The sequence below is a fragment of the Vanellus vanellus genome, assembly GCF_965231255.1.
Source record: "Vanellus vanellus genome assembly, chromosome: 6".
NCBI classification, from domain to species: Eukaryota; Metazoa; Chordata; class Aves; order Charadriiformes; family Charadriidae; genus Vanellus; species Vanellus vanellus.
The window spans coordinates 29,232,121-29,245,673 of record NC_138911.1 but is presented as its reverse complement, the minus strand read 5'-3'; the positions used below and the strand labels follow the sequence as shown (position 1 = coordinate 29,245,673).

At 39.1% G+C, this 13,553-nt stretch overlaps 1 protein-coding gene across 1 annotated transcript in view; it reads left to right on the top strand.

Annotated features, from left to right (window-relative positions):
- The window catches only part of INO80 (INO80 complex ATPase subunit), a 68,009-nt gene that overhangs the window by 28,005 nt on the left and 26,451 nt on the right, over positions 1 to 13,553 (top strand). Inside the window, exons 19-25 of the mRNA XM_082485292.1 lie at positions 491 to 576; positions 1,566 to 1,733; positions 2,180 to 2,313; positions 3,096 to 3,163; positions 3,828 to 3,921; positions 5,020 to 5,197; positions 11,358 to 11,498. Coding sequence (XP_082341418.1) covers positions 491 to 576; positions 1,566 to 1,733; positions 2,180 to 2,313; positions 3,096 to 3,163; positions 3,828 to 3,921; positions 5,020 to 5,197; positions 11,358 to 11,498 — 869 coding nt within the window. The remainder of the gene's footprint in view (positions 1 to 490; positions 577 to 1,565; positions 1,734 to 2,179; positions 2,314 to 3,095; positions 3,164 to 3,827; positions 3,922 to 5,019; positions 5,198 to 11,357; positions 11,499 to 13,553) is intronic.

Below are 13,553 nucleotides of genomic sequence, written 5' to 3'. Positions count from 1 at the left end.
CTTGTCACAAATATAAAGGCTTTAAGAGTTCTCAAATACCCAGAACTTTGGTTTAACAGGTTATAGTAAAGACTGCAGTTGTCTGTCAATGCAGTATGCCTGTTTTTTCTGATGCTGTAATTTCGGGAGGCAAGACTTTAAACTGTAATGCTCTCTTTTCATGAATTAGCAATGCCTCATCTGGAATCTTCTTCTTCACTAACAGAGAGTGATAAATTTAAGCCCATATTGTTGAGTTCAGAGGAATATAGAACACACAAAATGCTTTAGAAGTTCATTCTTTGAAGCAGATCTTTAGATTCATAAGTTAAACAGTGTAGCTCGGCACACATTTGGAAAAAATAAACAGAGAAATGCCAATTCTGTGCTGTAAGAACTGTCATGAGGGGAAATGGCTGAGCAGTAAGGAACTTAATTTGTAGTAGAACACCATATAGTTTTGTTCTTTGGTGAAGTAATTGATCCTTCTTCCCCATTCACTCTATTTCAGACCAACTATCCCGCTTGCACATGATTCTGAAGCCTTTCATGTTGAGAAGGATAAAGAAGGATGTGGAAAATGAGCTGTCAGATAAGGTGAGAAAAAGTACTTATCTGGAGTGAGTATTTCAACTTTATTTTCATAGCTCTATTCTCTAATCTGGTTTTTGCAAACTCATTTGTCAGCCTGCATACCTGAAATTTGATTGTAGACCTTTCATGGACCTTCAGTTTCTGGCACTGCATCCCAGCAATCTCATTAGATGTGAATGTAGCTGAAGAACCCCTAATTAATAAACTTTTCTTCTAGGGAAAGCATTTTGTTACAGTTACAAATAAAATAATGTTTAAGCCTGATTAAGATGACAGAAATATCACTAATTGAAGTGTAGGAGATTGGTACAACAATGATTGGGTGATAAACATCTCCAGTTGCCTTTGTGAAGTATTTGGCATGGATTTAAGATTCTTTTTAATCGCTTGTAAAGAGCGAGAAATGCATAGTGGCAACATCATACTCTTCTCTCTTGTTAGTGTCTTAATTTCATGTGGATGTTAGCAATACTGGATGATCTGGTGGTCAACATGTCTCTCAGCCAGTGGTCCCAAAACCTGGGGACATCTACTTTGTTCTGATGTGCTTATTAATTTCAAAACTAGAACTTCCCACAGACATGGTTGTTTTGTGATGCACCTGTTGTTATCATGGGCTCCTGATACCTGTTTAAGACAGCTCTAAGTGGGTAGCATTTTAACAGTAGGATAGTATAATTGAGATCAGATTTTAAGATGATCAGCTGCAGATGCGATGTTTTAAGAGCTTCTTAAGAATCTACCTGTTTAATTAGTTGCATTCACATACTTTTAAAGGTCTGGCTCTCACATCATTAACTAAGCCTTCCAAAACACACCTATCAGTTAAATCCTTCCCAGGTTGGATCCTGAAATACAGATATGAATATGACTGCTGATGTATATGTATTTTTAAAGAAAGTTACATTCTTCGTAAGATAAGTTTCTCTCTGCTTTGAGTGTACTGATGTGGTCACCCTCCAAAAGGCTGAATCTTCGTTACTATTTTGCAGATTGAAATTCTTATGTACTGCCAGCAGACAAGTCGACAGAAGCTGTTGTACCAAGCTCTGAAAAACAAAATCTCTATTGATGACCTCCTGCAGTCCTCAATGGGCACTACTCAGCAAGCACAGACCACCACTAGTAGTCTCATGAATCTAGTCATGCAGTTCAGGAAGGTAAGGCTGTATTTAATAATAATTTTTTAAAAGTATATTCATTCATTAGCACAGAACTAAAATATGTCTTCTGGAAAACATATAAAAAAATTTCTGGCGTAGGCAAACAAGTTTGCATGCAGTTCACTTGTGTTTCTGATGCAGTGTAGCGTGATATTGGGGTAGAAGAGCTTTAGTCAAACAGTGTATGCATCTGCTAACTGATTTGTTTCCAAATTGGTTGTTGAAGGACATCATTCACTTGGGAAGAAGAGTCAATAGCTGTTATGTGAATAGGAAAAGATATGACACAATATTTAAATTTGAGTAGATATGTTAAAAATGCTGTGACATGCTAGTCAATGCTAAAGTTTTAGTGATCAATAGCTGTAGTTGATTTGGGATGTAAATGCTGCATCAGAGTAAATTAATTCCTCCCAGTGTTTGACATGCGCTCTTTCTTACAGGTGTGCAATCACCCAGAGCTGTTTGAGCGACAAGAAACTTGGTCTCCATTTCACATCTCCCTAAAGCCATACCACATTTCAAAGTTCATCTACCGCCATGGACAGATCAGGGTCTTTAACCACTCACGGGACAGGCAAGTCTACTCCACTTCCTTTCCAACTTAGCATATTTAGTATTATTACTTAGACTTATTTTAGCTTTGTAAGTGCTAATGACTCCCTTACCTGATGTACTTAAATGACGTTGGCCAAGCAATGCATTCCTAGTTTTCTTTCGTTCATTCAGCTGTTAAGCATCTGATATCTGATGCTTTTTCTTGGTGGAATCCTGATCATGAAATACCCCTTTGGTGGAATAAGAAAGTCAGGAAAAGGAATTTAGAATTGTTGCTGATGATGTGTAACAGAATTAAGCTTTAAAAGAATTCTTAAAAAAAACACCTGGTTTCCCTTCAGTGAGTTTTCGTGTTTAAGAAAGCTATCAGTATCTGTGACATGGTATATTGTGAGCAACTACTAGTGCCTTGACAGCTTTTAACACTTACCTTGGATGAATAGAAGCTGCCCGAGTGCAGTTCGCTGTTTTCTCCGACTGTGCCAATTCTTGATTAATTTTGTTGGCATTCAGTTATGAGAAATGCTCTGGGCAGAGATGGGAAAGCCACGTTTGAAGATGAGACTAACTGTTCTACATCATAAAATGCAATCCCAGAACAATGATTTGTCTCAGTGTCAAATTAACAGTAGTGCATGTGGACTGCTGATGCTGCCATGCAATTCGAGATATTTGGAATGCTGAAATACTGACAATGAAGAACTGAATGGTTCCTCTGCATTTTCTGCTGATTGTGTGATTGAGCACTGTATGTGTTAACACCTTAGTGATTTTGTTTGGTTTTGTTGCTTTTATTTTCAGGTGGTTATGGGTTTTACTTTCGCCATTTGCACCAGACCACATCCAGCAGTCTCTCTTTCATAGGAAGGGTAGGTTTTACAGTCCTGGGAAACAAATTGGGTTGCACACTTGCATGTGGTGTTGTAATACGTCTTATTCACAGGGAAGGACTGCGAGGCTACATCAGTTAGTCCTCAGAGATTGTCTGATTAGAACTGGTTAGATATCTGTTAGCATTTGTACTTGTACGTATATTTCATCTGCTCAATGAGGAAAGGATGGAAGCAGCTGGAAGAATAATCTATGGACAACTTGTTATTTACTCACTGCTTAATCCTACTGCAGTCTCTTGTTACATTCTCCTGTCTTGTTTTAACTTGCTTCAAGGGATTAATGCTGCCTTTTTAGTCTAATGTGAATTTTTCGCAGATTCAATTCAGAGAAATCTTGGATTCATTTCAGTACATTCTGTGTTGTATGTTAAGCTGCCAACTTCTCTTTTAAGTAAAAAGTAGATGAGATACAAGTGACCCAGGATCTAATAAATGAGTAAAAAACCCACATAAGCTGCTTATATTGACAAATACAATTTGTTATTATAGATGATTGATTTTTTTTCACTAAAAAGAGCTAACTAGATTGCTCAGCTGCTGGGGTGGGAAAAACATTGGGAAAAAAAAGCAAGAGGCGACGTTTTCAGGTATGAGTGTCTGTGAAATGTACTGGCCTAACTTCAGTATTTCTGTGACATAGGCATCAATGAAGAAAGTTGTTTTTCTTTCCTCCGGTTTATTGATGTCTCTCCAGCGGAAATGGCAAACCTCATGCATCAGGGACATTTAGCCAGGTGAGGACAACTTTTTTTTTTCTCTGTTAGTAATTAAGGTGATGTTAGAGGCATCTCTCTAAACCTGCGTTTTCTATGCCTCCTAATACCACTTGCCTATTGTTATCTAGTATTATAACAACTAGGGTGTTCCTCCAGGTATAGGGCACAATTATGCAAGGCAATTTTTATGTCTCTGTCAGAAGAAAACCTCTGTTACAAAGATTTGACGTTGTAAATACACAAGACAGTCAAAGGGCAACAGAAGAGTTTGCTTTGGATCACACTGTAGGTTGCTGGCATTGAAGGCCGATTTGTTGCAATGCTTACCAGTTGCACTTGAGCATATGTTCTAAAACAGGTGGAATAAGCTTGTGCTGTGACAGTTGTTCTTCAGCTCCAAGCCATATTGTCTACTTTCCACATGTCCTGTTTTTAATATGGAATGGAATTCCAAGGTGTAGGCTTAGGCTAATGGATTTTTAGCACCATGAACTGTATTATCTTGGAAATGGAGGTGATCTGTTTAAGTTATAGTGTACTCTGCAACAGACAGTACTCTGACTGAAGTTAGATAGTGACTGTAAGAAATTTGAGATTAAAAGCAAGTCTTTATTAATAAATAAGGGTGTTTTGCTTAGAGCTTTTTAAGTGTAATATTCTTTGATTGTTGTGGTTATTTTGGATGACTGTTTCTTGTCTGCGTTTCAGTAACGTAATATAAATTTCTCTTGATCTATCTGAGTGATCTTTATGATAAATTCTGCATTCGTTATGCAGGTTGTTATGAATAATTTATATATAGAGCAATTTACAGAGAAGTCAGAGTGAAATTTTAAGTAGTAGTGGCTAACCAAGTTAGCCTTGACTCTTTTAAACAAAGTGCTTCAAAGCTTAATCTGATTTAATCATTTAGATTCAGTTAAGCCACCTTAGAAAAAATGAAAATAGGAATAATAGAATTGGAAGATGTCCAGCAAGAATTGTTTCCTTTAAGTTAGGACACTGTTAGCCTGAAATTCTGAAAAAACATTTGTGTCAAATAGTTATGTTGTAAATACGCTCAAGTCTTTCTTTCACAAAGCAGTGAATAAATGTATCTACTGTGTTTTGTTTCAGATGGTTAGCTCTTTTCCTGTCTCTGAAAGCATCCTACAGGCTCCATCACATGCGCTCCTGGATGGAGACCGAAGGGGAGAAACAGCAGGGGTCACGTTGTCTGAGGAACAGGGATTTCTTGCTTGATGTAAATTTCCCACTGTCTTTCCCTAACTTGCACAGCTGCACTTTGCTGCAGGTAAGCAAAATTCCTGTGATGTCCACATCATGGTAGCAAATCCTCATGTGTGAGAAATGATGAAAACCTTTCTAACTTTATAAAACAGATGAAAACAAACTTGGAAACAGGATGACTTTACTGTCTGCTTTACTAGATATAGTTAATAAAGTTCAGAGTGCTGAACAGAATAACATTTTGACTGCTATCTTCCTCCTGTGTGGTGATACAGTTCAAAACTGGCTATAAAAAATAAATCAGTTCAATTAGAAGTCTTAAAAATATTACTGGAGTAACAGAACTAGATTCATGATTTGTCAGGGATGGATTCTACATGTAAACTGAAGAGTTTTGTGATGTTTTTCTACGTGTAAGATTCTTTTTATCTGACTGAAACCAACTCTTTTCTTCTCAAATTTGATACATTGTTGCAGCAACTGGGGAAAGCAGAGACTTCAGCCTAGCAGTGTTTCAGAGTTGGTGGACAAGCATTATCAATGGTGTCTTTCTACTCTGAAATTTGCTTCTGCTGCTGTCTGGTAGACTCTAAATGTGTTCATCTTACTGTGTAATGTAAGGTCATTTTCTCTAATCTCTTGCCTGGGATGTGTGTGAAGATTTTGTCTTTTGTGACTAAATTGCTGTTGATTTCCTGAGTTAGGCTATAACTCCATTGATTTATTACACTGGGAAATAAGTTCACAAAAGTGCTAGTATAGAGTCAGGAAAGCATTTTAGGGCAGTTAGCAGATATGCAGTACAAAAATCTTTTCTAAAACAGTGAGATCGTGCCAAATTTCTCTAGGGAATATTGCTTCTGTTCATGAGTGTGGAAGGGGAAAGGAGATAGCCAGAATTCAATTGAATAGCATATAGAGGAAGTTGAAATCGAAGATGCAGAAGCAGTAGGAAACCAACCTTGGGCTTGGTGTCATGTTTTGCAGCGTTAACAGCAAAGCCAACAAAATGAGTCCCCCTAGTTATCAAACAAAGAGCAAGCCAGCTGAGATGTATGCCAGTTAACTCTGACTGTGCTGGTGTTCAAATATTCTGCGTTTCCATGTCTAGCTTGCTAAAATGTCTATGCTATGTGGATTTGCTTTCAGTTAGTTATTTTAAGATTACATTCAACTGTATACTGACTGTGTAATGCTTATCTCTGAAACTATACTTTAGTTCTGTCCTCTTGTTGGTATGGTTAAGGAAAACTTGGTTGGTGTCATAAGTGTTGCAGCCTAACAGTAAAGGAGTAAAGATGGTGGCAAAAGTTGTATGCACTTACAGAAGGTAGCATGCATTTTTACATATGTAGAAATACAATCTAGATTTTTACATAGCCCTTGGGTTAATGTGTGTAAATATTAAAATGAAAGTCATTATATTTTCTTAAAGAACAGAAAGTGATTTAACATTATAGACAGTAAATATGAGATGTGGAACATGCACATGTAGGTTTTAATATTAACAGCAAAATGTAAAGCATTTGGCTCGGCTGCAGACCCACCTGTACCACAACCTGGCACAACTTAAACATATAATTTGGTTTCTCCAAATAGCTTCTGTTTTTTGAGGAAGTCATTACTTGTGTCTCTGGGGGTCCCGGCACTGGGACTGTGTGTAACTAGTGACTGGTGTAACTAGTACCTTTTACAGAAAAAACAGCAAGCTGAGGAGCAAAGTTCATCAGTGTGTGCAATACAGCATATTTGTGATAAGCCCAGTAAATCTAAAGGAAGTTTTAGCCCTACAGTTATGACAGATTCTTTAGAACAGTTTTCTAACCTGCACATTAGACAAATTACCAGTTAAAGTAACTTTAAATAAGCGTTGTTTGCAGAATTTTGTTTGCACAGCTTGCATATAGAACATCTGGGAAAACCAGAAAAGGTCAAAACCAAAGAGAGATTTGAAAAACAAACTGCTCTTTACATGCCTGTGTTTTAGCAACATGCATCATCATCATGAGTGAAAACGAATACGCTTTTTTATCTTAGCCCAAATTTGAGAAACTTGCAATATACAATTCCCTGAGGCTTCCTCTAGGGCTTCATAAGATAGTAACATGTAGGGAGTGAGGATGGGGAAGAAACAGAGGAAAAAGGAAATGGTATAAATCTGGAAAGGCTTTTCTTAACTGCTCAGAGCAGCATTTCCGATATGAGACAAACTATGAAAATAAGTCAGTAGACAAAAAAAACCACATTTATTTTTAATAGATCATTCTGAAATTGAGGTAACATCTGTCTAAAGATAGTAGGAGTTTCTTCGTATAAGCACAGAAATCACTTGCAGTGCGAGGTCTCTTCATTCCCCTTATTCAGCACCTCCACGACATGTATTAATTTGTGTCCATTGATTGCAATTAATATAAAATCTGATCTGTTGAGATGAACCTGTCTTTCCTTTATTTCCCTAAGTTTCTTCCTATTAAAAAATCAGGAGTGTTAATGAGCTTAAGATGTTGGTAGCAGTCATAGAATCATAGAATAGTTTGGCTTGAAAGGGACCTCCAAAGATCATCTAGTCCAACCCCCACGCAGTGAGCAGGGACATCCTCAACTGGATCGGCTTGACCCATTCAACCTGACCTTGAATGTTTCCAGGGATGGGGCATCTGCCACCTCTCTGGGCAACATGTTCCAGTGCTTCACTACGCTCATTGTAAAAAATTTCTTCCTTATATCTACTCTGAATCTACCCTCTTCTATTTTAAAACCATTACCCCTTGTTCTATTGCAAAAGGCCATACCAAAAGGTTTGTCCCCATCTTTCTTACAAGCCCCCTTTAAGTACTGAAAGGCCACAGTCAGGTCTCCCCAGAGCCTTCTTTTCTCCAGACTGAACAACCCCAACTCTCTCAGCCTGTCCTCACAGGAGAGGTGTTCCAGCCCTCTGATCCCTTTTTTGGCCCTCCTCTGGACCCGTTCCAACAGGTCCATGTCTTTCCTGTGGTGGGGACTCCAGAGCTGGACACAGTACTCCAGGTGGGATCTCACCAGAGTGGAGTAGAGGGGCAGAATCCCCTTCCTTCACCTGCTGGCCACACTGCTTCTGATGCAGCCCAGGATACGGTTAGCTTTCTGGGCTGTGAGCGCACATTGCCAGCTCGTGTCCTGCTTTTTATCAGTCACCTATATTTATGTGCAGCTCTTTTTGCAATATAGGAAAGCCTCTTTCAACGCTTACTTTGGCTTGCATGGTTGCAGCAGTTGTTTACATACTTATTTTTTAATAGTCCTCCTCTTCGGTACTTGGCTTTGTTGCACTAAGGTATGTGATCCATTTCAGAGCTGTGGCTGTGTTCAGTTCTGTAACCTTACCCAGTCTTTTCCACGTATGTGACTGATGGGAAGCTGGTTTCCGCTGTCCCTGTTGTATCTGGTGTCTGCTCTGTTCATGAATACTTAACGCCTGCCTATGTCAGGGTATTCAGAGGGGGATGTTTCTTATGTGACCTGCCCGTAATTTGTACACAGGAAGCATGGAGCTGAGAACCAGATTAATGCCCGTCTACAAGAACTGCTTATAATGCTGTGTGCATACAAAAATAGTATTTCTCTCATATTTTGGATACCTTATTGGAAATTTTCCCTTAAGTTTCTTCCTGGGTACTTCTAATTGGGCTAAAGCCATCTTCGATCGCTCTTTGATATTGGCTTCCAAAAGAGAATTAAGTAACAAACTTGCATAGGTTTGGAATTACTGTTTGTTAGCTTCCTCTCTATCCGTTTCTTGAACTCTCACTTTCTAGGAAATAAAGTTAACAAACCCCTCTGATGGCCAGGCCACAACCAATGTGCTAATGCTTGCTGTCGTAAGACTTACTGGAAACCTCTTGTGACCGCATGCGATGTTTATTCCTCATTGTAAAATCAACTGCGCCCCCAGTATGTGGGCCAGGGGTGGGGAAGATGGGGGCTTTGAGCTAAAGCCGTTGTGAGTCAGTCTGGTAGCCTGAGAGGGAGGTCACACTGCCCCTCTGACCCTTGTCATCCTTTCGTTACTGTCAAACACTGAATCCTGCCTCTGCTGGTGTGGGCTTGCACATCCCTGCATGAGCTGACCACAGAAAACTTTCTATTTTCATACCTGTTGAATTTGTTCTATGGTTAGGTGTGTAGCTAAATACACTTGTGGAGGGGGTGTGACAGGTGATAAAACTAGCACAAGAAGTGGCACAACTGTGTCACAGGAAGGGACTCCCCTCTTTTCAGCAGCAGTGCCGGTGCTTTGTTGTCACTGTTTCTGGTCCTCAGATGAGTAAGCCAGCGTTCGCATCCGTTGTCCACAGCCATGTAGTCCCAGCCTTGCGTTGTGCGCTCTGCTGTTTCAGCACACAGCCTGTTTTACCAGGTGGTGAAACAGACCACAAAACTAACTTGGAGTGGAGGGGCAAGGGTTTATTTTCATCTTGATCAGCATCTTAATGAGTACAGACAGCTAGGTCAACAAGAAGGGGCTCTGCGGGGACAGGAGTGAACATGTGAAGCAGTTCTTGCTTAAGCTAGCATTACTGATAAAGAATCACCAGCTGAGTAAGAACCTGGTTTTGGGATCACTTCGCATTATCCAATGTAGCCCAAGCTTTGACCTGTGCTTTTTTAGTCCTGCTGAGTCTCAATGAAAGGCTATTGTCAGCTCTTTCTGCTCTCACCTTTTATATAGAGGAGCAGATGTTCAGTCAGAGAGTATGAACTTTTTCTTTTTGCCAGCTCCAGACTGCGAGTCACACTTGTAGCAGCTGCAGGACCCGCTTACATGCTAAGATTGACTGATTGTTTTTCTTAGGTGGTGCTAGCACGTATGTACAGTAGGACTGTTTTTCTCCCTTGTCAGCAGGTTCCAAATTATATATGCTAGCCATCTGCATCTTGCCCAGTGCATCTGCATCTGGAAACAGAAAGGGCCCAGAATGCGTGATCCATAATAGACTACTGCTGTGGATGTTTTCTAGCATTTTCTGACATAAATAGAAATGTGTATATCCAGTGTATGATATGACATACAAAGTGGCTGCTTCTATCGTGTACCCTGATGCTTAGAACTTCAAACACTGGGATTTTAGAAAATCAGGAGGCTTTGTAAAATAAAAGTAACTTGCAATTGATTTTGGTGCATTAGGAACTGGGGCAGAGCAATGCCAAAGCTCTAGATGCTGTTTACATTTTACTTAAGTGAACTAGAATTGTCAGGAGGGCACATCCTGTGATCCTATGGCAGTAAGAGGTATAACTCTTAGTCTTTCTTTTTTGTTGCTTGTTTCCTATAGTATGCAGAATAACACTCTGCAAGCTACAGGAAATAATTATACATAACAATATATAGCAATTGGTCAGTATGAATATAGAAGAGTCAGAGTAAAAACTAAGTAGCAAAAACGTCTTGGTCTATAAGCAGTTTATTTCATTGGTGGAGATATTTACAACAAAAAAGGAAGTATAATAACTGACGCAAGCAAGGAAAATTTAGTTTTCTGTTATTTTTCTGCATAAGTTTGAGCATCTTCAAAGAGCTCTCCTTTCCTTAAACTGCAGTGTCATCTTAATGCTCCCACTTCTGAGTCAATATATTTTTCTGTATCAAAAAGACGTTCATACATTTGCGGCAAATTCCGGGTTTTATACATGGGTGTGTTCATGGGTGTGAGTAACCATACTAGCACCTTGAAAGTCTTCAGGATAAAATTCAGAGCCATTTTGCACAGGAAAGGAAGAAACGGTTGGAAAAGATGAAGGTCCAAAGATACTAGTCCAGTCTCATTTAGAGTCTTATTTTTTTTTCTCTGCCAAATTTCACGTTACCCATGCTTTAGAATAAAGGAGCTGCTAGAAAACAGCTTGATGGTCTGAATATTCCCATAGAATATTCCCATATTTCCTTCTTTATAAAAGCTAAGGTCAAAAGGTTCAAAGAAGGAAGAACTTGTTTCTGGTTCCAACAGAGCATAAAGGCAAGTATTGATGCGAGCTATTCTGATCTTAACCATTTCAAGATTTGAATGTTCTGATGATTGCACAAAGATCCTGTACGTTGTCACTGCAGAAGATGTGTAGAGTTTCCTTTTTCCAAAGAGAAATATGTGGTGAATGTCCTTTGTCTGTCTTATCTAATGAGTGATTACAAGATTTAAGAGTTTTTCTTTATAGACATAGTAACTTGTTAATTTTAATTTTGTTTTCAGAACCTTGTGTTCAGTAGCCACTGTAAAGCAGTTACTGGCTATACAGATCATGTCATACATCGAAGGAGATCAGCTACCTCATGTGTACGGTGCTGCCAGGTGACTGAGCTGCCGTCCTTCCTGTGCATAGCCAGTCCACGGGTAAGTCCAAGTTAAGCTGTAAATTATGTATTTTCTATTGTGTTTTAAATCTTGGTAGAATTATGTCTTAGGAACAGGATGATCTATTGGTTTCTTTTGGTTGGGTAAAACTGTTGTGAGGATATCCTTTAGCTGCTATATTCAATAGTGGTTGTTTTTCACAGGGGAAGTGACTGTAATGAGTACTGAAGGAAAAAGGAAAGTTGTAAGATGCACCCAACAGGAGTTATTCTGGGATATGTAGACTTCGCTTTTTCATAATACCAAAAGCAGTAAAATTACAGAAGAGACTGTCAAATAGATTATTCCCCAGTAATCATAGGGGGAGATGTAGGTATGATACGAACAGAATGGGGTGATTATTTGGTTAACTCTGATGACAAAAAGGGGATGAGGAGCAAAGCTTTTTTGAAAAGGATGTTTATTTTCTCTCATTACGTCAGCTTATACTCCAAAAAGGAAACAACAAATTGCAATATATAAGGATTACTTGAGTTGGCATTTGCTAAATCTTTTGGATATCAAGTAGTACTGCTTGGGGTTGTCCATCTATTAACTGAATTTTGAAATTACTTTAGCTGAAGTTTTCTGGGTTGACACAAGACCTTCATAAGTCTATGGCTATTGTTTTCATTCCGTGTTGTTGGATCCTGACAAAGCTGGGCAAAATGCAGTTACATTAGCAGGCTATCCAGATGCCATAATCTTTAGTTACTGTTGATGTTATTGCTGTAGACTTGCTCAAATGGGGCTGCATGTGCAATTATACATTGGCATCTGGAAAAGGAGGATGGGAAGTAAGACACTGCTTATCACCAACATGCTGCGCCTCGGGCTGAATTCCTCTGTGCCCGCAGCAATAAGGGCCGGGAATCCAACTGAATTGTCAAAGTCACGTATCGCCTGCCAGTCACAATGTATTACCTGGTTCAAGAAAAAGCAGTTATTCTGAGAGTAAATTGTGAAAACCACTTCTTCAGAAGCCTTTGATTTGTCACCCTTTGTACTTAAATCTGCATTGCAGATGAATATGTTGAATACTTCCTATACATTAGGAAGAGAGGAGAGGGGCTCAGAAGGCTACATAGGACAGGGGAAGGAAAGACAAGGAGAGATCATATCTGACATTGATTCTAGTGAATACAAGTTGCTTGTTTTGGCTTGGCTGGTGTATAAAAATGATTAAGTGGAGGCATGGCTTTTTGTTTCTAGGAATACAAAGACTTAATTTTACGCTTGTTAGAAACTTTTGGCAGGAGTGTAGAAGACCTGAAACGGCAGAAAGAGCACATATGTTCTGAGAAAAGATAGCCTTCTGTTGTTGTTTGACCTGTGATGAATTTTGGGAAGTTAATGGAGCGAATGATAGAAATAGGAGCGTATGTTTATGTAGCAGCTGTGGGGGGTAGTCATGAGGGGAGGCCTTAGTGCTGTAGTTTTCTTTCTCCACAGGCAATTTTCTGGAGTACAGACAGGCCTCAGTCACAAAAAACAGTAACTTGGAGGATGGATCTTGTATTCTTGTATCCATTAAGAAGCTGATTAATTCAGTTAGAGTAATACCATTTGGTTTACTTTAGCAGTTCAGTAGATCCCAGCGTGTCAGAGGTATTGTGGTGAGAAGCAGTTTTGGGCGTCTCACAACATATGAAAGGTTAACTTTGCATGGAGATAAATGCAGGAAGTGTTTCACAATTACCCTAATTAAATTAAGTTACTGAATTTAAGGTGGCAATACATTCATATATCCCTATTGCTATATTTTTTGGATGTATTTCTGAACCACGACTGTTCCATTGAACAGTTTAGCAGGAATGTGTAGTCATAGGAGGGTTTAATATTAAGGACTAACCTGCCTTTTGTTACAAGTAAAACCACAAAAAAAGCGGGGGAAAAAACCCTTAAACTGCACCATGCCAAACAGGAGAGAGGGGGAGCATGAACAAGCTTGAATGGAAGAATTTTTTTTTATCTGTTTCAGAAATGTGTTGGTTTTTCTTGTAAGGCCGTGTAAAAGATGTAGACCCTCTACCCTAGAAGTGTGTGTATGCATTA